The sequence below is a fragment of the Ictidomys tridecemlineatus genome, chromosome X (genome assembly GCF_052094955.1).
Source record: "Ictidomys tridecemlineatus isolate mIctTri1 chromosome X, mIctTri1.hap1, whole genome shotgun sequence".
Lineage (NCBI taxonomy): Eukaryota > Metazoa > Chordata > Mammalia > Rodentia > Sciuridae > Ictidomys > Ictidomys tridecemlineatus.
In genome coordinates, this window is record NC_135493.1 from 16,218,940 (window position 1) to 16,243,127 (window position 24,188).

At 37.1% G+C, this 24,188-nt stretch overlaps 1 protein-coding gene across 5 annotated transcripts in view; it reads left to right on the forward strand.

Moving 5' to 3' along the window:
- Map7d3 (MAP7 domain containing 3) overlaps positions 1–23,774 on the forward strand; it is a 32,010-nt gene extending 8,236 nt beyond the window's left edge. The window contains exons 5-18 of one of the 5 annotated variants that reach the window (XM_040286093.2): positions 2,207–2,321; positions 6,481–6,573; positions 7,483–7,608; positions 10,564–11,132; positions 11,665–11,846; positions 12,115–12,317; positions 14,085–14,220; positions 15,384–15,522; positions 16,717–16,821; positions 17,926–17,979; positions 19,154–19,256; positions 20,341–20,539; positions 21,595–21,866; positions 22,438–23,774. In XM_040286093.2, coding sequence (XP_040142027.1) covers positions 2,207–2,321; positions 6,481–6,573; positions 7,483–7,608; positions 10,564–11,132; positions 11,665–11,846; positions 12,115–12,317; positions 14,085–14,220; positions 15,384–15,522; positions 16,717–16,821; positions 17,926–17,979; positions 19,154–19,256; positions 20,341–20,539; positions 21,595–21,866; positions 22,438–22,445 — 2,304 coding nt within the window. In that variant the 3' untranslated portion in view covers positions 22,446–23,774. Of the gene's footprint in view, positions 1–2,206; positions 2,322–6,480; positions 6,574–7,482; positions 7,609–10,563; positions 11,133–11,664; positions 11,847–12,114; positions 12,318–14,084; positions 14,221–15,383; positions 15,523–16,716; positions 16,822–17,925; positions 17,980–19,153; positions 19,257–20,340; positions 20,540–21,594 lie in introns of all 5 variants that reach the window. The other 4 variants (XM_040286098.2, XM_040286086.2, XM_040286080.2 and 1 more) reach the window with 4 other exon arrangements.
- Positions 23,775–24,188: the final 414 nt, after the last annotated feature.

Genomic DNA, 24,188 nt, shown 5'->3' on the forward strand with positions numbered 1-24,188 from the left:
TGAGCCTGTTTCTTTTTTCTTTTCTTTTTATTTTTTGGTACTAGGTATTGAATCCCGGGGTGCTTAACCACTGAGCCACATCCTCAGCCCAACCTGAACTTTTTTCTTTGGATGTTTGTGATCTGCAGGTTTCATGTTCCAGTATTTAGTATAATATCTTTCATAATTTCTTGTCACTTTCCATTGTCTTCTGTGAAACATGTCCTCATGAAAGCCAGAGAAAATAGTAGGAACTACGGAAAGACAGTTCAAGAACCAAAGAATGCAAAATAGAAAACTTTGTGCAGATTGAAGGAGGGTCCTTGGAGAAGAGACAGTCCCAGGGACTGAGAGAGAAGGAGAGAGAGATAGAGAAAGGACCATCTAAGTTAAAAAAAAAAAAGCTGAAAGACAGAACACAGAGAAGAGAATATAACAAAATGACACTGCAAACAAAGGGGGAGCCAAAGGCTAGGTGTGGTAGTGCATGCCTGTAATCCTAGTGGCACAGGAGGCTGAGGTAGGAGGATCATGAGTTCAAAGCCAGCCTCAGCAAAAGTAAGGCCCTAAGCAACTCACTGAGACCCTGTCTCTAAATAAAATATAAAATAAGCCTGGGGATGTGCCTCAGTGATCAAGTGCCCCTGAGTTCAATCCCTGGTACCATAAAAGAAAAACGAAACAAAACAAAAAGAACAAAAGAAAGAAAGGGAGCCAGAGACATAGCCAAAGGGGCAGGAAGGAAGAGAGAACCACAGAGAGCTAGTGTGAGGGAGTCCCAGACAGAGTAGGGGACATGGGGCACTTTAAGTAGGCTTGGCTATAGGAAATGAGAATATAATTTTGAAGAGTAGAGAAGGAGAGATGAGTATAGAGAGGAAATATATGACACAAAATGGAAACTACACGTAAGCTATGGGCAGCTACAGATTTGAGAAGGAACCTGAAAGACAGCACAGAGGGTCAGTACATTTAAAAACAGTGGGATGCAATTCTTATGGATCAGAAATATTTTCATAAGGCAAGGTTCTTCTCTAGTTTTAGTCTATTATAGTTCCAGGGTTTCTAAGCAATTTAGAATAACTTGACTTTTCTGTTAGAAAATGTGATTTTCAAATATTGCCATTACATAAATTCTCTTTCATTTTCCTGGCATGTTTATCTTTGCCCTCAGAAATGGTGGGGACATTATAAGGATGATGTTGCTATGAAACGGTTGTTAAGGAAGAATAGAAAACCTCTGGCCCTGAGGTTGATTTGCTTACTCAAGTATAGTACATGGTATTTTATACACAGAAATGAGAAATATCTGAGTAAAGATCTCGTTTCTGGAGTGCAGCTCTTCTGCCACAGCATGGCAGTTGTGAGTGGTGATTTGACTAGCTTAATGCACAGTTGAGGTCAAGACAAAGACATCACTTATCTTTTTTAGAACACTATTAGTTGACACCAGAATTAAGCTGCTATAGGTGTGGGTATAATAGATGACTGTGGCATAGATTTACTGATATGCATGCTGTTATTTTCTTGCTTCATTTCACAAAAATTTAAGGAAATTTAAAAAATACATACCACACCAGATATTAAAATTAATGGTTGAGAAAGTAATGATTGAGGGAATCAAGCTGAGGGGAGAATTTAGGTAGACAAAGGTATTAAGGTAGGTAAGATATGATTAGCACTCAGTCTTTGCAATTGCTAAAAATAGACCACAAACCAGGCATGTAGCACATGCCTGTAATCCCTCCAGCTCAGGAGGTTGAGACAGGAGGATCTTTTGAGTTCAAAACCAGCCTCAGCTATTTTGCAAGGTCCCGAGCAACTTGGTAAGACCCTGTCTCAAAACTAAAAATAAAAAAGGGCTGGGGATATGGCTCAGTGGTTAAGCACCCTTTGGTTCAATCCCCAGTACTGAGAGAGAGAGAGAGAGAGAGAGAGAGAAATAAACCACAAGTTTGACTCTAAATTTCCTAAGGATATAAGCAAAGAGGAAAGCATGGTCAGTTCATTGATGCAGGGTTCATAAAACAAAATAGAAACTATTCAGAAGAAGCACTGATATTGATTGGTACCTGAAACATGTCTCCAATTATTTTAAACTTTTATCTAATAAAAACTTAACTTCTGATAATGAAATTTGGTGATGAGGTTTGCTTTGTAAACCACAAATCAAAATTTTACTAACATAGTGAATGTAGAAAAATGTGTTGGCATTTATTTTAAATAGGAAAAATACAAAGCTGTTCTTTCTCGCACTTTGGAACGGACTAACCGTGTTGATCAACGGCAAAAGAGATGGTCATGGGAAGGCTCCGCCATGGCAAATTCTGAAAACAAACCTGGTAATGAACACAACTATCAGATTTTAAGTTCACTAATGTTCATATTTAAATGTTGGCTATTACTATAAGGTTGCATTTATAGCAAGATTATAATCTCTATCCTAAACAAAAATGCTATACACAGTAAATTTATATTTAAATTTGTGTCATATGCCAGTGTAGAAGAAACAGGTAAGATTTTATATTTTAATTCAGTATACCCCAAATCTTAATTAAATTTATAACCAGCATAAAATTATAACTACACACTACTTGTTTAAAAAAATAAACTATTTTCTTTACTATTTGCTCACCATAAGTTTTTTTTTATATGTAGGTGTAATTTTATGCAGTTTCATAAAATAAAATATTAAGTTTATATATAGTTTGGAAGGAATAACAATAAATATTATATTCCTAATTAATGTAAATCTGTCCTCCATAGAACTACATCTATGAAAACTCATTTTTTCAGCTAATATTATCTTGTAAAAATATGATTACAGTAAATATCATATCTTTTCTCAGTTGATAAATGATCTATATTTACTGAAAATCTTGAGCAGGGCTTATCTGCTTTAATTAAATAGATGCCTATGTCATTTACAGGTCTTAAATTCTATTGCTAAGAGTAAGTAGTTATATCATGAATTCTGCTGATTTTCAACTTAAGGAAATCAATTATTTTTATGTATTTACACAGTGCCACTTGTTTAGATTGTAGAACATTTTAGATTTATTTCAGAAAAGCACCTCATTATTTTACAGTAGAATGAGATGGCCATTGTTATTTTGTATTTTCATCAATATAAATCCTTGTTTCATGATTTTTGTGTTAATCATATTAGATGGAATTTTGGGGGCTCAAATTTGAAATGTTTGAAACATATTTTGCCAAAAGACATTGGCATTAAGTGACATGATAATTTATTTTACTTTTATTTTATTTTATTTTTTTTTTAAAAGAGAGAGTGAGAGAGGGGGGAGAGAGAGAGAGAGAGAGAGAGAGAGAGAGAGAGAGAGAATTTTTTTTAATATTTATTTTTTAGTTCTCGGCAGACACAACATCTTTGTTGGTATGTGGTGCTGAGGATCGAACCCGGGGCCACACGCATGCCAGGCGAGCGCGCTACCGCCTGAGCCACATCCCCAGCCCCTATTTTACTTTTAAATTAATTCACATTCTAGTCAACTTCTAGAATGTAAATTAATTTAATTTACTTTTAAATTAATTCACATTCTAGAAATTTTGTTTTCTAAAGTCTGGTTTGACTAGTCATTCAGTTTACACTAAGTGTCATTTAAAGAAAATAATAGCATAAATATAGTGGTGGACAGATTGATCTGCTTTACAGATATCATATTTGTTATCTACAGTGAACTTGTGAAATAGATCGGCAAGTACAATTGCCTTCCTTGTTTCATAATTAAGACATCAAGAAATTCAATGATTTCTACCTTAACATGCTTTATTTTTATTTTTTATTTTTTGCTACCAGGAGTTGAACCCAGGGGTGCCTACCAATTGAGCCATAACCCCAGCTATTTGTTTTACATTTTATTTGGAAACAAGGTCCCCCTAAACACTTTAATGATAAGAATATTACCAAGTTCACTTTACAAATCTTCATAGTTAAAAATGCAGTATTGTTTTAAATAAAATGAAGTTATCTGTTATGAATACTTTAAATACCTTTTTTGTTCCTGGTGTTTCATCTTTTCATTACTATTTTTTTATTTTTATACTTTATACCTTATGCTTGCTAGGCAAGTGCTTTGCCACTGAGCTACACCCCAGCCTAGTATTACTTATTTTTTTTAAAAAAATCTTTACTTCAGTGTGTGTTGGTGACCATTTCTGACTTTTTGCACATGGTGTTTCTCACTGAAACACCATGTATTGAAATATATTAAGCAACCATATCTATCAATCTAAGAGGAAAAATACTTTTGTCTTTCCAGAGGAAGCAGTAGGAATGATCTTGGCAAGAAAAACATTGGGAAACAAATTCTGCATCATTCCCTCAAACTTGGCCATTAAAAAAAGATAAAGATAGCTGGGCATGGTGACATGTGCCTGTAATCCCAGCTACTCAGAAGGCTGAAATGGGAGGATCACTTGAGCCCAGGAGGTTCTAGGCAATATTTTGAGACCCTGTCTTAATAATAAGGACAAAAAAAGATGAAACAATATCATTTTTATGCCTGGAATAAGACATCATAATAGTTTGAATTTAAAATGTGTCCTTGTTGGGCTGGGGATGTGGCTTAAGCGGTATAGCACATTCGCCTGGCATGTGAGGGGCACTGGGTTTGATTCTCAGCACCACATAAAAATAAAATAAAGATGTTGTGTCCACCAAAAACTAAAAAATAAATGTTAAAGAATTCTCTCTCTCTCTCTCTCTCTCTCTCTCTCTCTCTCTCTCTCTCTCTCTCTCTCTCTTTAAAAAAATGTGTTCTTGTGTTATTAGGTGCTTTGACATTTTTTGAGCTATGCTGATGACTTTAAAATTCTAGTACAGCAAAAGATTCTGGGTGGTACCATTTAAAGAATAGTGAATCGTAGCAGTGACTAATCTAGTGGATAGGATTTCTGTTTTTTGTCCAAAGCAATATTATACTTGTGATAGGTTCAGGGGAAAAAAGGATTTTTATTTTGTTAAAACTCACCTGTTATTTGTCTTTAGAACTCTTACAATTTCAACTATGAGCTTTCATTTTGTCTTTTGTTTACTTTTGTTGACAGTCTTAGTCTAGCACATTTTCTCTTACAATAGTCTGGGAAAAGTTGGATCCACATACCACCTCCTCCCTCATTGTTCTTTTCCAAAGCACTTTTATGTGTAGCCTGGGTTCATTCATACACTAATGTAGGAAGACTTTTTTTTTTTAGCACCTTGCTTGTCCCATGGTAAAATTAATGTATTATTTACCAACTAAATCTCTTAGAAAAATTAGATAGCAATAATTGCAATAGCATATTTGTGTCCCACAAACATTGTTCTACAAGTGTTGACTATGTTTTATTACCTATTTACTTCAAGAATTAGCAGAGATTAAATATAATATTATATAAAACTATGCTTTCATTGATATGTCCACTTGCCATATTCATGAAACATGTAAAGAGAAGGGACAGGCGATGACTTAAAAGGTAAGGTAATGACTAGTTAAACTACACTGAAGGAGCAATACCAAGTTAACTTTTTAAATGATTTCTTTACTAGTTTTTAATAGAAGGTATGTATGGAAGATACTTTGTGAAGTAACCTACTTAAAGGTACAGTATGATATATACTCCAAAGTGATGAATGCTGTAATTAATGATTCCAGAAAATCTCTTTAAATTGAAATGAGACCTATTCAATCCAGAGAGATCAATATTTTAAACTCAAATGAAGTTCACAATTTAATATGTAATATTTTAAATAATTTTGTTTTAAATCTTGGTTGATTCAGATAGTCTTATTTTTCTTCCACTCATTGCTGACTCATAACTATTCTCAGTATTTTGTCATTTCTTGCAGTCTACTAATGAGGAATTGTGTAACTTAATCATTGACTTGCTTACAACTTTGTAGTTCATGCTATACAATCACATTATCAATTCAAGAAATTTTCAAATGATGCTAGATTGTCAATATGTACTTTAATTTACAGATCTCCAAAAGAGAAATTGTTTTTTTCAAACAGACATTCCTCAGTATTCTGAGGAATATTTGAAGCAAAATGAAAAAAGTGTCTATTGGAAGCAGATTGTTTTCCCTTGTGAATGGTTGGGTTGCTTAAGTTGTGACATCTATTCTAAACATTAATATTTTTGTCTAAAAATACTAGTTATAACTAACATATAAATCACTTTTACTATTAGACATCATGGATTGTGTCTAAAATCAAAGGTTGTATATTCCTAACTTGGGAACTTTGATGTTGTGGATAGTATCAGACATTTTACCTCTTAAATTTTAACATTTTCTAAATCACCTTATTTTCATTTCAGTAACAGAGCAAATTAGTTTTAAGTTTGGGGAGTAGAATCTCTGTATTGTATTTGAAATTAAATTCTTATAAGCAAGGGTAGACAAGATAAACAAAAATATGTAACCATGAGTGGCTCCTAAAATAATATATTTATGTCATTTATGAACAGTAATATTTCTTTGCTTTTGACCTCTAGGAAAACCAGAAAATAAGAGAAGCTCATCTTTGAATAGAAGAGAAAACAAAGTACATTCATCTACTGACTTAGAACACATGGAGGACAAGACAGGTGATTAGTGGTTAAAACAGGCATATTTATGTCAACATTATTGGTTAAAAATCATTTCTGAAACTGAAAAGTAAAGCATCCTTTTTTTCCTCCTTGAAGTTCTATGGATGGAACCCTATCATATGTGTTTTGTTGCTTTTTGTTTCTCACCATTCACTTATGGAAGACTTTGTACTTAATTGATTCAGGTTCAACCCTATTGGAACAAATGCCATTTCATAGGAATCTTTAAGAATATAAATACTTATTGGAGCAAGATATTTATTTATAACAATGCTCATTTTGGTAGGAGGTACTGGGGATTGAAATCAGGGGCAGTCGACCACTGAGCCACACCCCCAGCCCTATTTTGTATTTTATTTAGAGACGGGATCTCATTGAGTTGCTTAGTGCCTCATTTTTGCTGAGGCTGGCTTTGAACTCATGATCCTCATGTCTTAGCCTCCTGAGCTGCTGAGATCACAGGTGTGCACCAGCATGTCTAGCACAAAGCTCATTTTTAACAAAAAAGTTCAGTCAATTCCTGGGAGCTTTTGGCAATGCACTTGATCATTATAATTGTCAATGACATATATCTGGGAATCCATGTAAAGGTTGTGCAATTCTTTTTCTCCATGTGTGAGTTCCCATAAGGACACCATACTATGGGAGGTGGTTATGTCAAATATGTTACCTGGGTTTCTTCTTTGGGGGTATTGTGGTATGCTGAGGCCTTTGCTCCTTAATTCAGGTAATCTTGTCCCTGACAGTGCAATCTGATTAGATTAACAGTGTCCAATCCTATTATACTATGTATTGTTGGGAAAGTTACCATTTTTACAGCAGTTTACATTGATAATTCTTGCTTTGTATTTATTCATGTGTAAGACCTCAAATTGAATGCTTTTTAAATTTATTCTCATCATTTAGCTCGTCGATTTTATAGCAATCCCTCAGAGAATAATTTAATCAGTCGCCTGCTTATCCCAACAAGAGCATCAGTAGCCAGAAGCAAGACTGCTGCTTCATTATCCATCCCAGGAAAAGATACTCCAGGTAACAGGCACATGGAAAAAAGCCTGAAAGTACTTGTGTTTGCACTTAAAAAGTAGGCTCTAACACTTGACTTTTTGCTTTTAGGTGTCAAAATAATTTGATTCAATAGTTACAAAATTTCTAGCATGGTAGATTAAACTGGGTAATGGGTACAGGATGAGAAGACTAACTTGGTGATGGTTGTTAAATTTTATTTTGTTTATTCAACTATTATTTATTTATTTATTATTACATGGTGCTGAGGATGGAACCTAGGGCCTCACATGCACTAGGCAAGTGCTCTATGACTGAGCCATAACCCCAGCCCATGTTGGTTAAATTTTAAAGCTCTATAGATTCTAAAAATATAGAAGAACTTCACTAATATCAAACAAGAAAATTTCCTATTAACCTTTTTTTTTCAAAAATATGGAGCAATAACATTGATCAAACTTTCAGTTTTCAATTAGGGACATAAAGATTGTAAGTACAACAAAACAAATCTTCAGGATTATGAGGACTTTCTCATTTGTAGTTTACATAGCCTGTGGACAGCAAGATATCCCCAATAATGGAAAGGTCTATTGCATTGTCCCCATTATTTACCCCCTCTGCTCTCTCCTTTCCAGAATACATCCCACCTCTTTTTTTTCTGTCATTTTCATGTGATTAGTAAAATGAATCAACATTGTATCAGTCTTTCTTGTAGTGCTCTGATTCCTGGCATGCTTTAGGTATGTATGTGTGTGTGTATATATATATATATATATATATATATATATATATATATATATATATATATATAATCAGATTCGTTTCTGCCAGTTTCCCCCACTACCAATCTAGATATCTCTGATTATTTTTGTTTTAGCTTAATAGATCACTATCATGAAAAACTCAGTATTTTGTCTTAAATTTCTATAACGAGCTAAGTGTAGTGATGCACACTTAAAATCTCAGCGATGTGGAGGCAGAGGCAGGAGGATGGCAAGTTCCAGGCCACCCTGGGCAACAAGACCCCATGTCAAAAATCAGAAATAAAATGGACTGGAGTGGGGCTGGGGTTGTGGCTCAGGGGTAGAGCGCTTGCCTAGCACGGGTAAGGCCCTGGGTTAGATCCTCAGTGCCACATAAAAATAAATAAGTAAAATAAAGTTATTGTGTCCAACTACAACTAAAAAATAAATATTAAAAAATGGACTGGAAGGAGATAATGCTCAGTGGTAAAGTGACCCTAGGTTCAATCTCTAGGATCACACAAAAATCTTATACTTTATACATTTTCTATAATACTAATTGTTGGTGTTAATTAATGTAACTGTTAGGCACATGTAGATATGTAAATAAACTGCTTTCTTTATCAAAAATGAGGAACTAAAAAAATAACAACTTTGTCAAGTTTTATTCATAAGTAGTTAATTGGTAATTCTATTTTAAATATTTAACAAAATCGTGAAAATTTGCCACTTAAAGTTGATGTGCCAAATAATTTTACCAAGTGTTAAGAAAGCTACCATGGAAGACATTTTTAAAATGTTTACTTTATTATATAAGCAGTAAACATTTAGCATAGAACAAGATTTTAGGTGTAATCTCCCTATTATTTCAAGGCACACTGGTAATTTAATATCTTTCCACATATATATTTTTTTCACAAAAGGAGATAGTAGCCTGCCTTTGTTAAACTCAATAAATATCATTTTCTGTATCCAAAAAATTGCAAATTACTTCTTTTAATGACTGCCTTCCTATAGTGCAAGTTTTCTTTTGAATATTTGGATTATATTTTCAACTATCCCAGTATTTTAAACAATGGTTTAGTTAGCAACAATGTGAATACATTTTTACATATTTATCTAGTTTTTTTTCCAGGGCTAAGGACTGAACTCAGGGCCTTGCTGTGCTAGGCAAGTGCTCTGCCACTGAGATAAATCCCCAACTCCTTTATCTAGGTTTTTTTATCTTTATTTTTTTACTAAGGATAAATCCAGAGGTGGAATTGCTAAAACAAAGAGTATATACTACTTAAATGGCTTTTGATACATATTACCAAATTGCTCCTCAGGAAACATATACAAATCTACAATCCCACCAGCAGTGTATGAGGTTGCCTGGTTCCAAATATTGGAATTACCATTTTCTTCCATACAAGCTGACATGGAATATTAGCATTTTGCTCCTTCCATAGGCAAAAAAATATTTGGTTTGCTGAAACTGGAAGAGACCTTTGAGATCTAGCCCACTCTGAGTAAGTCTTAGTACAGTTTTTAATATGGCTGAGAAAATGCTTTTCTTAATTCCCTTCTGCAACAATCAACTATGAAGTGTCTTATGTAATCACCTCTAATGGTTAAAATCTAGTCCTGGTGAAGATGTTCATATTACTTTTTAAAGGTGTTGAAGACCTTGCAATTTTCATGAAAGTAATTCTGAAGTGCAGTGCAATTAAAATATAAATGGCAGGTCTGGGGCTGTAGCCCAGTGGTATAGCCTTAACTGACATGTGTGAGACACTGAGTTCAGTCCTCAGCACCATGTAAAAATATAAATAAATAAAACAAAGGTATAAAAAACAGAAATGGCAAATATGAACTTTGGAAAAACATCTTATTTTCATCTGTAATAAAGACCATTGTGGGCTGGGGATGTGGCTCAAGCGGTAGCGTGCTTGCCTGGCATGCGTGCGGCCCGGGTTCAATCCTCAGCACCACATACAAACAAAGATGTTGTGTCTGCTGAAAACTAAAAACTAAATATTAAAATTCCCTCTCTCTCTCTCTAAAAAAACAAAAACAAAAACAAAAAAAAAAACATTGCTTTCACAGTGACTGTTGTTGGCGAATACTTCCTGTGATGTATGTAATCTCTGTGATTTCCTAATAAACAGTTGTCTCTTTTCTCTGTTCCTGTTCTTATACTGTCTTATCAAATTTCTAACTTTAGGGCATTTTACTCTCCATCCTCATTCACTTATAGGTGTCACCAATCACTTCCTCCAGTATGTACATATGCCCTTGCGTAGCCACAGTAGTGACGAATTGAAGAGTTCCATCATGTTCAGTAAGCCAATAGTGAAGACACCTCTTCAGACAAAATTAGAAATGGCTCCCCTAGAGAAAGTAGTAACACCCTTCAAGGTAAATGTGGAAGCTACTCCCAAGGCAAAAATGGAAGTGCCCTCTGAGGTGAGAATGGATGCCTTGTTGAACATGGAAGCCCCCCCCATGGAGAACATGGAATTGTCCCCTGTGGCGAGCACAGAAACATCCCCCTTGGTTAGTGTGGAAGTGTCCCCTGTGGTGAGCATGGATGCCTCCTCTGAGGTGAGCCTAGATACATCCCCTGAGGGGAGCATGGGCTCATCCCCTAAGGTGAACATGAAAGCTCCCTGTAACGCAAACATGGAAGCATCCCAGAGTTCGGAAACACTTCCTGAGGCAAATGTGGAAGTGCCTCTTGAGGGGGAAGTAGAAGAATCACCCAAGGAGAGCTTGGAATCATCTCCTAAGATGGTGGCAGAAGTGTCCTACAAGGCATCCCCCAAGGTGAGCATGAAATCATCTTCCAGGTAAAAGTGAGAGACTCTTCAGAAGTTTGTCATGTTTTATTGACAAGTTTCCTATTAAAATGTGTGTATTTCATTGTATAGAACATAATAGGTTGGGTTTTACAACAAAATTAACATTATTATAGTGTTCCACAATAAAATTAACAAAATAATTCATTAAGTAATTTAAAATCTCTGATGTTTGTTACTCTAGTGTAATATTTCCCCCAAACTGTGGAATATTACTTTTGGTTGAAGGGAGAAAGTGTAACATTCCTATGAACTGTTTCTGAACTCTGAAGAAAAGATTTTTAAGAAGTCTTCCAAACCCTTAATTAAGACTTAGAAATGGAAATAGGTTTTGAAAAAAAGATTTCTCATAAATTAGTTATTTCTGTAATCCATTTGAATTGTGTAATATAATTGTTAGTCTAGAAGAAAATGTGTCTGAACCTGATTTCAAGCACTAAAGGAAATTCGTGGATTTAAGGAACTATAATTGTACTTTATTCAGAATGTTTTTCTTTTAGAAAGCTAGCTGCAATAAAATACTTACTAATATCCTACTGCATCAGCCTGTTCAGAAACCAGAAATGGACAGACAGACCTCCAACCCTGTTATCAAGAAGCATCCATCCTCAAACATACTATCTAATATGCAGTCACCATCTCCTGCCAGCGGGTGTCATCCACCCTCTCCCGTAAATACTATGTAAGTAAGTAGCCTACTTGCAACCGTTCTGGTAGGTGTTAATTTCATGTCAGGACAAATTTCATATCAGTGTTTGATGATGAAATATGATTGTATGCGCAGTAACACAAATGTGAAGAAAAAAACTTTTAAAATGGATTTAGCTTTGTCTATTATAAAAATTCCCAGATCATAATCTTATGATCATTATCTCATAGTGTTGAGACATTATATTTTATCAAATTGTATACTAAAAATTAACTAACACACATTTGTTACTTTTTCTCAGCAGGCATATTCAAAAGAACCGCCCACCATCACCTTCACCAGTTTTGTCAAAACAATCAGTACATGCTCCTCTGCCCTGTAAAATCATACCTGTTCAACGTACCCTATTTGTGCCAGATGGTATTGTCAAAAAGAAAAGAGAAACGGTTTCTAAATCCCCAAACAAATGTGAGCCTGTGAGCCAAAAACAGATGATCTCTGAGGGTAAGTTCTCTCATTAAGAAGTGTATTTTAAGCCAGGTGTGGTGGCACATTCCTCTGATCCCAGCTACTCAGAAGGTTGAGGCAGGAGGATCACAAGTTTGAGGCCAATTGGGACAAGTTGGTGAGGCCCTAAGCAACATAACAAGACACTGTCTCAAATGAAAACTAAAAGGGCTGGAGATGTAGCTCAGTGGTAAAGCACCCCTGTGCTCATTCCTCAGTATAAAAAAAAAATTTAAGAAGTTCATTTTAACAACACATAAAATCTTGAGGTACTTTGGGAATGGTCAATATCATTTTATTCCCCAATGGAGAGAACTTTAGGAAGTGATCTTTCTTTTAGATATTAAGAGAATTTAACTAAATCACTGGTTCTCCTGGAATGTAGCTTCTCTGCTTACTTGTCATTGCCAAAGCTTCGTTTTCACACCTCTTTGTTTTAGAAAGTTCATTTTGAAACTACTGCTAAAAGCACAGGTTGGATGAGAGGGTTGGTCTAGGAGATCCCTGTAGGCTCTCCCAGCTCTGATGTTAGATGATTGCTGGAGAGAACACATCTAGCCATTCCTGGATGAGCAGGTTTCCATTAGGAGATGTAGGTCAGGTTTCATATATAGGTCAGACCATGTGGTGTGCCTTAGTTTGTATTGTATGCAGGTTCCTGAAAATTGCCACATGGCTGTTTTGCCTGCCACACACATTTTTACACCTACAGACATTATTTAATTTTAAATACATTAGGGAGTTTTACTTTTTAAAGGAATTTCACAGTAAATTCTTTGTAACAGAAATAATCTTTTTATTGCATATTGTTCATTCTTGATATGTCTTAAAATTTTCCTTTTCACATGTGATTTGTTTGAAGTAAAGCAATGAGTTACACAGACTAAAATATGATAATAGGCCTCCACATCTTCACCTTACTTTACTGATAGTCTTGGTTTCTTTGGTTATCATCTACAGTTAGCCACTTTATGATAACCAGATATACACACTGTTATCAGAGTTTAACTGGAAAGTAATGAAAATGTACCACAGATCTCCAGATGTATGCCTAATGTATTTTTGGGTTAATCAGGTATTTAAGATTTATACTCTTCATTTGGACCAGGCTAAACCTTGACTTTCCCTATAATCAGTATATCTTAATCTTTTCCTATACAGTCATTTGATTGAGTTATCTCCAAATAGCTAAAACAAGGCCAGATGTGGTGGTGCAAGCCTGTAATGCCAGCAGCTCGGGAGGCTGAGGCAGGAGGATCCTGAGTTCAAAGCCAACCTCAGCAAAAGCTAGGTGCTAAGCAACTCAGTGAAACCCTGTCTCTCTTTTTTTATTGTGGTGCTGGGGATTAGAACCTAGGGCCTTGTGCATGCAGGGGCAAGCACTCTACCAACTGAGCTATATCCCCAGGCCAAGACTTTGTCTCTAAATGAAATATAAAATAGGGCTGGGCATGTGGCTCAGTGGTCGAGTGCTCCTGAGTTCAATCCCTGGTACCCACTCCCAAAAAAATATAGCTAAAATAAAGTAGAAGTATAGTATTGCATTTTGGAAAAAGTATTTATTTAAAAGAAAATGCTAATTCTCTTGTCAGGGAACAGTTGAGGCTTTGAACAAATCACCTATAGTTTGCATATGGTTTATAAATTTGGATCTATGCACACATTGTTAATTTTTTAATGTTTTGGGTTATATTGTACTTATTTATTGGATTGAGAGACAATAAGTTCCCTAAACTAACTATTTTACATTTTCATTTAAACTAGAGTCTGGTAATAAAATTGCACCAGGAACCATGAGTGCTGAGGAAGCAACGAAAATTTTGGCAGAGAAACGCCGACTTGCTCGTGAACAAAAAGACAAAAAAGAAGAAGAGAGACTCCAGAAAGAAATGGAACCAAGGTCAGCACAAAATCATCATCCTTTCTATACTAGTCTAGGCTGGGGCCCCAATTTTGAAATATTACCCACAAGTTATAATTTCTCAAAAATTGAATTTTTCTTCAGCAAGGATCAAAATTTCCTTGTTACCTTCTAACCAAGTGAGTGGCTGAACATAGAGGACCTCTCTGTCCCTTTTAATCTCCATACATTGTGTGCCATTAGGTTGTGCTACTGTATAAAAAGACCAAACTCATGCCCAGAGTTCCCATCTCTAAGCACAGTAGCACTTGAGTGATCACATGACATTTATATTTGTATTTTCTGGTGTCAGACCCTTTAAGACTTGTAACTTAAGTATTTGTAAACCTGGAAATTATACATACTCCTATTTCACTTTGGGTACTTTCCAAAGACCTTTGTGATACCTGAATCTCATCTAACTAGTGAGTCACTGCTTGTAGGATGTCTTGTGGGCAGCAAACCTCATATACAGCTATATGCCTCAGAACTTGAAAAGAAAGGTTCCTTGCTCTTCCATTTAGGGGCCCATTTTAAGTTGAGCCCTGTAATGTAAACCTCTGTCCACTGCCTGCAAGGAATACCTACAGCACTGGCTTTATTTTCTGTGCAATATAATTTCACACTTTCCATAAACTTTATATGGGCTCAGAGAAAGAGGAGAAAGGGGATATTGTGAATACTAACAAATTATAAGTGGAAGAATATTATCACCTAATGTAAACATGGCTAATTTAGCATTTGAAAGCGCTGGATACTGGGGCACCACTAGACCATCCTCTACATTACCCAGGTGAGATTGGGTGTAAGCATGTGTAAATAAGGACTTTGGGGAGGATCTCTAAAACAGTTCAGGAGTAATTCTTTTCTGTTTTGCATATGTGCATGTGTATGCACAGTTTTTAAGATTCAAAGTAGTCCAGTACTTGAGAGAAGTCCTTTTCTACTCTCACAGGCTAGTTCCCCCACTTTTTAAAAAAAAGGGTGAAATTGTGTAAATTTTGTATAGTAACAACACAGTAAATGTGGTGAATATGGTGTAAATGTAAACTGTATTAATGTGGGAGCAATTTCATTATAAAAGGTTGCATACTACTGCAAGCTGTATATGGTAGCAACTAAGATAAATACTAAGAATTATTTGTATACTCTTGTTTTCCTAGGAAAGTGGCAGATGTGATAGAGAAGGTGGACAAAGGCCAAGCAGAAGAGCTATCAAAATGTGAAGATGGGCAAGAACAAGAAAAAGAGATTAAAAAGAACAAAGGATGTCAGCATCAAGACCAGGAAGTACTACTACAGGTTTACTGGCTTAACATTTTAGCAGCAATTAAGAACCAGCTAATAAAATTTAGTTGAAACTCACAGCAGGGCTGGGCCTGGGGCTCAGTGGCAGGATACTTGCGTAGCATGTATGAGACTCTGGGTTCCATCCCCAACACCACAAAAAAAAAAAAAGGCAGCAATCTTTGTTTCTTATTTTTGGTACCAGGGATTGAATGCAGGGATGCTTAACCACTGAGCCACATCCCCAGCCCTATTTTATGTTTTATTTAGAGACAGGGTCTCACTGTTACTTAGAGCCTTGCCATTGCTGAGGCTGGCTTTGAACTCACGATCCTCCTGCCTCAGCCTCCTGAGCCGCCAGGATGATAGGCTTGCTACACCATTCCCAGATGAAATTTGTCTGTAAGGAGATGTAGCATTCCTTGTGGCACTTTAACATTACAGTTTCACTATAATCCATCACCGCAGGTCATCTTCAGCCATCCTTGGCAAAGTCCCCAAGTTTCCCAAGGGCAGCTAAAAAAAAAGCAGAAAACAGTATATTATAGATTAGTAGTCCTTTAGTTTGAAATCCAAACTGCTTGCTCAGATAAGATATCCCAGGTTGGTTTTCCCCAAATTTGCTTTCTGTGGTAACACTAATGGCATTCACAGCTGCACCCCACACCTCCCACACCAGGCAAAGTTCAAAATCAGATTCACCAGTAAGAATATATCACCCTTCTAAATTCAAGCCACTAGGAAACTAAATTCCTGAACTGAGCTCAAACTATACTCAGTTTGAATTATTACCATAGTCTAATTTCTAGTCCCAATTTTAGTGTGTGATTCATCAAATTTGGTAACATGTAAATTCCATAAATGATTATGTGTGCTTGCATTTCTCTAGAAGGAACCTTTGTGGATTCTCTCAGTGACACTGGGAGAAATATGACTTTTCACTCTTGTTGCTATGTTAATGGAAAGCTCCATAGTCACCTACGTAGTTTTAAAGTAAGATAATGTGATGTTCATAATGATACTCTTGACATCCTGAGCCTTCCAGGTAACATTTCACCTAGTTCTGTGTATTCTAACTAATGGTTTGAAAACTGATAATCCATGACTGGTCATAGATAGGAGTGCTCAGTCAAGAGGTTACAACAGTTGACTTTTTAAATGTGCTATCATATATCGAAATTAAATGATATTTTTACACACTTTTTCTAGAAAGGGGATGCCAAAATAAAAGCTCAGGAAGAAGCTGATAAACGCAAGAAGGAGCAGGAGAGAATTATGTTACAAAATTTACAAGAAAGATTAGAGAGAAAAAAGGTAAGTGTTTTCTGTTTTGGGGTGTTTGATTGTGTTAAACACAATTGGGTGGCATTTTTGAAAATCACAAGTCAGGTGTGTATTAGCATCTGGCTTTTTTTCCCACTATACTCTCCTCTTCCTTATTCAAGGAGCTGGTTTATATATAGAAGGTTTTTTCTCTTCATTACCACTTCCTCAAGAACCCTTGGTAATGATTACAGCATTGCCACAATATAGCAAACCTGTGGGAACACAGCTCCTTTGAACAGAATGACTAGTCATGGTACGGGTTGTCAAAAGTTAGAGTTTCTTCTAAACTGGCTAGCATTTGCAATAACTATCGTGGGAAGAAGTGCAGGCATCTTTGAGAGGCCAAGGTGCAGGCCATTTGTAAGGGTGAGCCACATTTTATGCAACTCACATGGCTCATCTGGGAGCCCCAACCTGGGCTGAGGTGTGCAGGACCTCCCTGTCCATAAATCATCAGGCACCCTGAGGTGGCCAGGGAGTCACAGTTCTCCTCACCTTATGCATGGTAGAGAATTCTTTTTTGTTATAATAGATACAATATTTTATTTGTTTATTTTTATGTGGTGCTGAGGATTGAACCCAGTGCCTCAAATGTGCTGAGCTATAACCCAGCCCCATGAATGGTAGAGAATTCTTAACCCTCCCTAAAATATACCTCTTGTCAGCCTCCTGTCTATTTTTAGTAACGAAATCTGTTGACAGTGCCATGACTGAGGTGCATTATTTTCATTTAGCCTCAGGAAAGGTCCGTGAAGACTAAAATCCTACTAAAAACTCCAATTTGTCTGCAATAAAATATGCTTACTCTAATTAATGTCTATGTGAAAATAGAAGTAAGAAATTGTCATTTGGGTATCTATGTTGTAATAAAAAGTACAACTGTCACCATTCATGGCATATTATAGCTGAAACCAGTTCAGAAGAACAGGGAGGCCAGCTGTCCTGCCATGTCTTTTGTGGGTGAAATCTATGGTTTTGGAGCATACATTGTGTGTCATTGTCCACCTGTGTAAGATGGAGATAATCAACTGCTTCAGGACCATTGGTTTTTAATCTCTTTTCATGTTTGACTTTTTGTTTTCCTTTTAATAGAGAATTGAGGAAATAATGAAGCGGACAAGAAAGACAGATGTGAACATCACAAAGGTAGTCTCCATTCTACTGCCAGCAGTATATAAGAATTCCTCTTAAAAAATAAAAATCATTGAACACCTGTATTTTTAAAAAAAAGAAAGAATGCCTCTTACTTCCCATCCTTGCCAACTTTAGCCTTTTTGCTGATCTTATGGCCATGGAAAAAAGTATCAAGTTTACATTTCCCTGATCATTACAGAGGTTGAACACGTTTTCCTGTCTTTAATTAGCTTTCATATTTTCTCTCATGTGAAATGCTTTATAGGTCTTTTTACCTAAATCTTTTGGTTGTTTTGACTTTTTCTTGCACTTTAAATCTCCTAGATATTGCTGCTTTTTAGGTTGTGTGTTGTAAATATCCTCACCCTCCAAATGGTTTGGCTTTTTGAATTGTCATCTTCTGCTAGGTAGAAGCTCCTACTGTCATTGCTGTTGAATTTATCAATACTTTCTGATGACTAATGAGGTCAAGTGCTTTTTGATATGCTTCCTGACCATTTGGAGATTCCCTTTGGTGACATGTCTTTTCAAGTTATTTGCCCATTTTCCTATTTTGTCACTTGCCTTTGTAGGAGTTTTTGCCTACCCCAGTGAGGAGTCCTTTAGATATATGTACTACAGGGAGCTTCTCCCACACTGGTTTGCCTCACATAATATTAGTTTAATGGACCAGATGTTCTTCAATTTAGCAAACTCCAGTTTTTCTCCCCTTTATGGTGGAAAGTTTCTGTGTCTGTTGCATCATTATTTGCTTCCCCCAACAGTATGTCTTTTGATTGAGCACGTGCCTTTTTCCTAGATTCTGTGCTGCTCTTTATATCCTATGTTACAAAACTTATATTTTGCCTTTTTACAATTGTTCAGTTTTTATACTATTAAGCCACCCTGTCTTTAGTAAAATTCTAAGCAGAGATGATGAATACCAGTTCAAGGCTGTAGTGTCTGTTCTTGCTCAGGGAAATCTTTAATTCTTGAGGGTCTTTCTCTAGCTGAAAGACACAACAAGGGCAACCTGCCCCTGTCCCCATTCTTTGGACCACTTAATGTTGTTAGAATTTTTTTTTATCTTATAGTTGAAGTATTGAAAGTTAGCCATCAATCCAGTCTTGATATCTAAATTCTCTGAAATTCTAAGCCAGAATGATTGAATATTAGATATAATATTGATTTTCTTTTTTGACCATAGGCCTCAGAAATATCTGGCAGTAATACATCTGAAGAGGATGAAGCTGATGATGAGGATGAGACAGAAAGTGATGAGGACTCCCTTGATAAAATGTTCCCATCAGGTTTGTTTGTGCCTAATGTTCCATTAGTTGCCATGAAGGAGCTGGACTGCCTTGGTTTATATTTAAGGGCTCCTTCACATCTGAGCTTTGTGACCTTGGGCAAGTCATTTAACCTCTCTGTGCCCAGCTTTACCATCTGCAAGAGGGAGAGATAATGTCTCTTTACCAGGGTTGGGCATGAGATTTCAGTGAGATAAATCTGAGTAATGCTAAGAATAGCAGCTAACATGTAGTAAACTGTCAATAAATATTTGCCACTGCTTCTTAATTTTACACTATATGCTATTAGATTGTAGGTGCTAGCTTTTCCTCAGTAGAATATGAGGACTGCTGACATAGCTCAGAGCCTCAGAAGGCAGCCATGATTAACTCTAGGTGGGATTTGACTTTCTAACTTATAAGAAAAAATTGAAATTGTGTCATGATGCTCATACCCTCTTGAAATATATTGGTGACTCCCTCCAAGTAGGAAATACTTCATAGTAATGGGCATTTGAGAAAACACTATTGATCCATATTTATCCTGAAAGCAGACATTGAACAGGTAAGCAGGGTATTCTCAAGGTACTGAAAAGCCATGGGGAGATAGACACCTGAACAGAGAGTGGTTACTACCACACAAGGACTCGGTTCAAAGAAGTCAGGTGAGAGTGCAGCCAGTGTATGGCATTAGGACAGAAGCCTTGGGTCGGCTGGAAGGAGGAGAGCCCACAGGAGAGTCCAGTGTGAGAAGTAGCATTTGGGGGCAAGACAAACTCAGGGCCAGCCTGTTCTAGATGAATGCCAGGTGTGAGTAGCAAGAAGTAGCCCTACCCACTGGTCCACCAGTTTTTCAGGAGACAGGACAGGTTCCTTAAAGGTGGCCCCTTTGTGCATGGAGGGCAGGGTGAGTGCAGGTACTGGGCAGTGCTGACTGTAGCTCAAGCACCACAAGCAGCCGGGGGTGGTAGGCCTGGCTCCCCAGAGTGTTACCTGCCTGATGCCCTCTGTGTCAGGCACCCGCATCTACTCAGGATTGCAGCTTTTTCTTTTTCTTGTGTTGTTTGAAACTCCAGTTTTAATTTTGTTCCTTTCTCTTCCCTAGCCAATGGAAATGGCAGAGAGTCACCTAACAAGCCCAAAATGCCTTATAAAAATGCCAAGAAAATGCCTCAGAAACTGGTGTTTTTACAAGCCACAACTGGTGAGACCGATAAAGAAAAGAAATCATATTTTAATGGTGATTTGAAACCTTTTAGGCAAAAAAGCCTGAAAGAGTCTTCGACTCAAGCAAAAGGCTTAAAGTAAGTCACTCTGCATCTTATTTATCTGAATAAACTTGGGGGGGATTATGATTGACCTTCTTAGAATGCCAAGCAATATTATTTCTTGAGCTCTTAGTTTGCACATGCCAAACACTCAACTTTACAGAAATAAGCTAAGTCCCACTATAGCCTTGCTTGGTAAAGAGCCTCCTCCTGATTAGACAACCAAACTGAGGTGCAGTGAGCTAAGGGGATTTCTTCAACATCCCACTGCTAAATGGCAGAGCCCAAACTGCTTTTCTTTACATAATGACTGTTGTTTCATAAAATCAGAAAAGGGGCCATTTATTTATTATGCCTGTTGTAAACCAGGCCTTTTACATGGCCTACTTTAATTCTCACAGTACTTGTGAGATTGGTAATAATATCCTCATTTTTTAGATGGGGAACCAAGTTAGAGGTTAGTTTCTTGGAAAGGAATAGTAGTTGGGTGATTACCTGAAAAGATGTTTAACCTATAAGGGCCTGTGGAAACACAAGGCTGCTAAGAGGCTCAGAAACAGTTGAAAAGAGCTCTAGAGTTACAAATCCTACTCTGCTTCTCTAACTGTGCCATAGTGGACATTTCCCTTGACCAACTTGAAGGAGGGGGACTGGGTTCCTATGTGTTTATCTGCTCCCTATGTCCTGGTACCTCTGTGGCACTGTAGGGCTTTCAAGAATGCAATTTGAAAAGCAGTGTGTGATCCCCTGGTCCCTTCCAGCCTTCCCATGCTAGGATTCAGGAAGTTCATTAATCGTTTAGAAGTTAACTAAAAAATAATGCTTTTTTCAGGGTACAGGCTTGGTTTTGGAACTATCTGGACCTTGTTTTGTTTTGTTTGTACCAGGGATTGAACCCAAGAGCACTTAACCACTGACCCACATCCCCAGCCCTTTTTTTATATTTTATTTAGAGACAGGGTTTTGCGGAGTTGCTTAAGGCCTCACTAAGTTGCTGAGGCTGGCCTCAGCCTTCCTAAGCTGCTGGGACTATAGGGGTGTGCCACTGGGCCTGGTACTATCTGGATCTTAACCAAAACATCTCTCTCCAGGTCATCTACCAAAAGATCATCTACACGCACAGCAAAAACTGGAAAAGCAAAGGAACTCAGCACCACCACCCAATCCATCCCGAATGTCAGCACACCTCAGGAGCAGACTTATGGCAAAATTGACAGTAGTAGTCACAACACTGAATCACCAGACACAAATGTCACCCCTGATAGCCACAAACAAAATTTGAAGGATTTTGTGACATCCCACCCAAATCCTCAGATGCCTACAGACCATAAGAAAAAAAGCCAATCTGTGCCTGCTAATTCCAGTAAGGCCTCATCCCATCTCTGCTTTGCTCCAAAGGCAGTTGACCTTGAACCCTCTCCTACTTCTAGCAGTAGGGCATTCTTTGGAGGAGAGGAAGAAGATGGTGTTGAGTCTGCAGGAATGCTTTAGAAGAGTCTTCCATTAAGTTAGTTTTGAGAGAGTAGATGGCTTGCTTCTAATTTTTATGTCCTGCATTTCCTGTCAGATACAAAAAACTAAGTTCTTTTCAAGATCCAGATTCCTCAGAGCTCTTGATCCGCCAGCAACTTGACAAGTACATAATTTTCCTTTAGGTCAGAGGTCCAGGAAGGTCTTTGGAATTAGTCCCTCATCCTCTGTTTCCAAAACCAAAAGATCCAAAAGACCATTGTTTCTCTTGAGAAGCTCTCTTAGAAATCAAGTGAGGCAGTGTGGGCTCCTTTGGGGATCTAGGAGGAGGGGAACATTTTAAGGGACCCAGTGTGTCAGTCCAGGGAGTCCTAGGCCCACCCCAAAAGGAGGCCAGGGACAAGTTGCCATGAGACCACCAGCATCTTCTCTACTGGTCTTTCTTTCCTTTTCCCTCTGCTTAGATACATAAACCTCATACAGCCTAGAAGATTGATCTATCCTCCACTCTGGATAACTCCCAGGCCTATGCCTCAGAATTCGCCTGCTTCATACTTGAACCTGGCAAAGGAAATGACCATTAAAACAAAAAAGAAAGGATACATCCGAAGGTCACCCTGACATCTGTCTTGGAAGGTGTTCATATCATTTTTTTCTCTTGTGAGAGTTCTGAGTTAAAAAGAAATGCTTTGGTTTCCCTTAAAAAATCATGATTGTCTTTTGTGTGTATCTCCATGTGTGTTGGAGTGTGTATATCCAGGGTGCTTTCATTAGGTAATAACTATTGAGTTTCTAAAAGAACTCTATTAAAGGAACGATGTTCTTTCAGCATATATTAGAAGTCTTAATGATTCTTGTTTGACAATGACATCAATTTAACTACTAGAAAATTTGATTTTGTGGAGAACTTGATAGAAGATGTGAGGCACTCAGGATTGCTGGCAAAATTGTCTCTAATATACAAATGCCAAAGGCTGCATGATATAGTAAAATTTGAGCATAATATATGCATATTTCAGTTCTTCTATTGTCAGTGCCCCGCATTGATACCCACAAATGCTGGCAGTCTTGGAAAGCATAAACTTGGAGCATTCAGCATCTCTCACACTCCTGTCAGTGTTTCCTTTGAAGTACATATTGGGGCTTATCTACCAAAAGATGGGTTATATTTGTTGTGTCCATAAAGCAGTACTTGGCCATTGTCTCATGGGGTATGTTTAATTCCTCTAAATGTTGAATATTTATCATCTTTTTCTGTTTGTGCTTCCTAGTTCTGTCCATCAGTATAGGCTTAGGATATGTAACCAAAACATACTTGCCTTTCTCTAGGCACTGGCTGCAGGTGAGGACAGCAGCAGTGTTATTCTTCAGTTCCCGTGATAGGCACACAGATGTATGTACACATACGTACATACGTACACACATAGGCTATATGATTCCATAAAACTTGAATGCAGATTCCTTGTCCTAATGGTAATGAGCATTTAGTGTTGAATCACAAATAGTTTGAATCAGGCCTGTGTTCCTTTTGGCCACCAGTCTTGGATTAGTCAATGAAGGTAATGATTCTTTCTGATTGCCTAGTTCTTTGCTACACAGAGTACTGTACCTTTGTTATAGATTAGGCAGGATGCCTAAGGTTTAAAACTATTTTTATACACTAGCTTTTTTGTATAAAAGGCAGAGACAATCATCTTAAAATATGAAATGCTATTTTTCTGCACAAATGTCACACGCTGAAACATTGTTACCGTTCCCTGTAACTCTGATCTGTATGAAATAAACTTCACAGATAAAGCAATTTTTGTTTTCATTATAATGGCAAAAAATGTACTGGTACTGGTCATACCAAGTTGTTAACTAAACTATGAACACAAGGAACCAGTAAGGTCAAGAACTAGTAATCAAATCTTCTGCTTTCCCTCTTCATCTAATTGGTGATTAGACAGAATTACACTTCTAGGACAGTAAGAACTCTTCTTCCAACTCTTAACTTCTTCCTTCAACTCTTAGGATGCTGCTTGTTGCTCTTCCTGTGATGGCTTGCACTTATCATCAAGGCCCATTGTTAAAATCTCTTTATTGTAAAAATCATAATCTAATAGTCACCATTTTCTTTTCTTTCTCTTTGAGATGGGGTCTCCCTGTGTTGCTCAGGCTGGCCTCAAACGCCTGGGCTCAAACAGTCCTCAGCCTCCTGAGTAGCTGGGGCAGC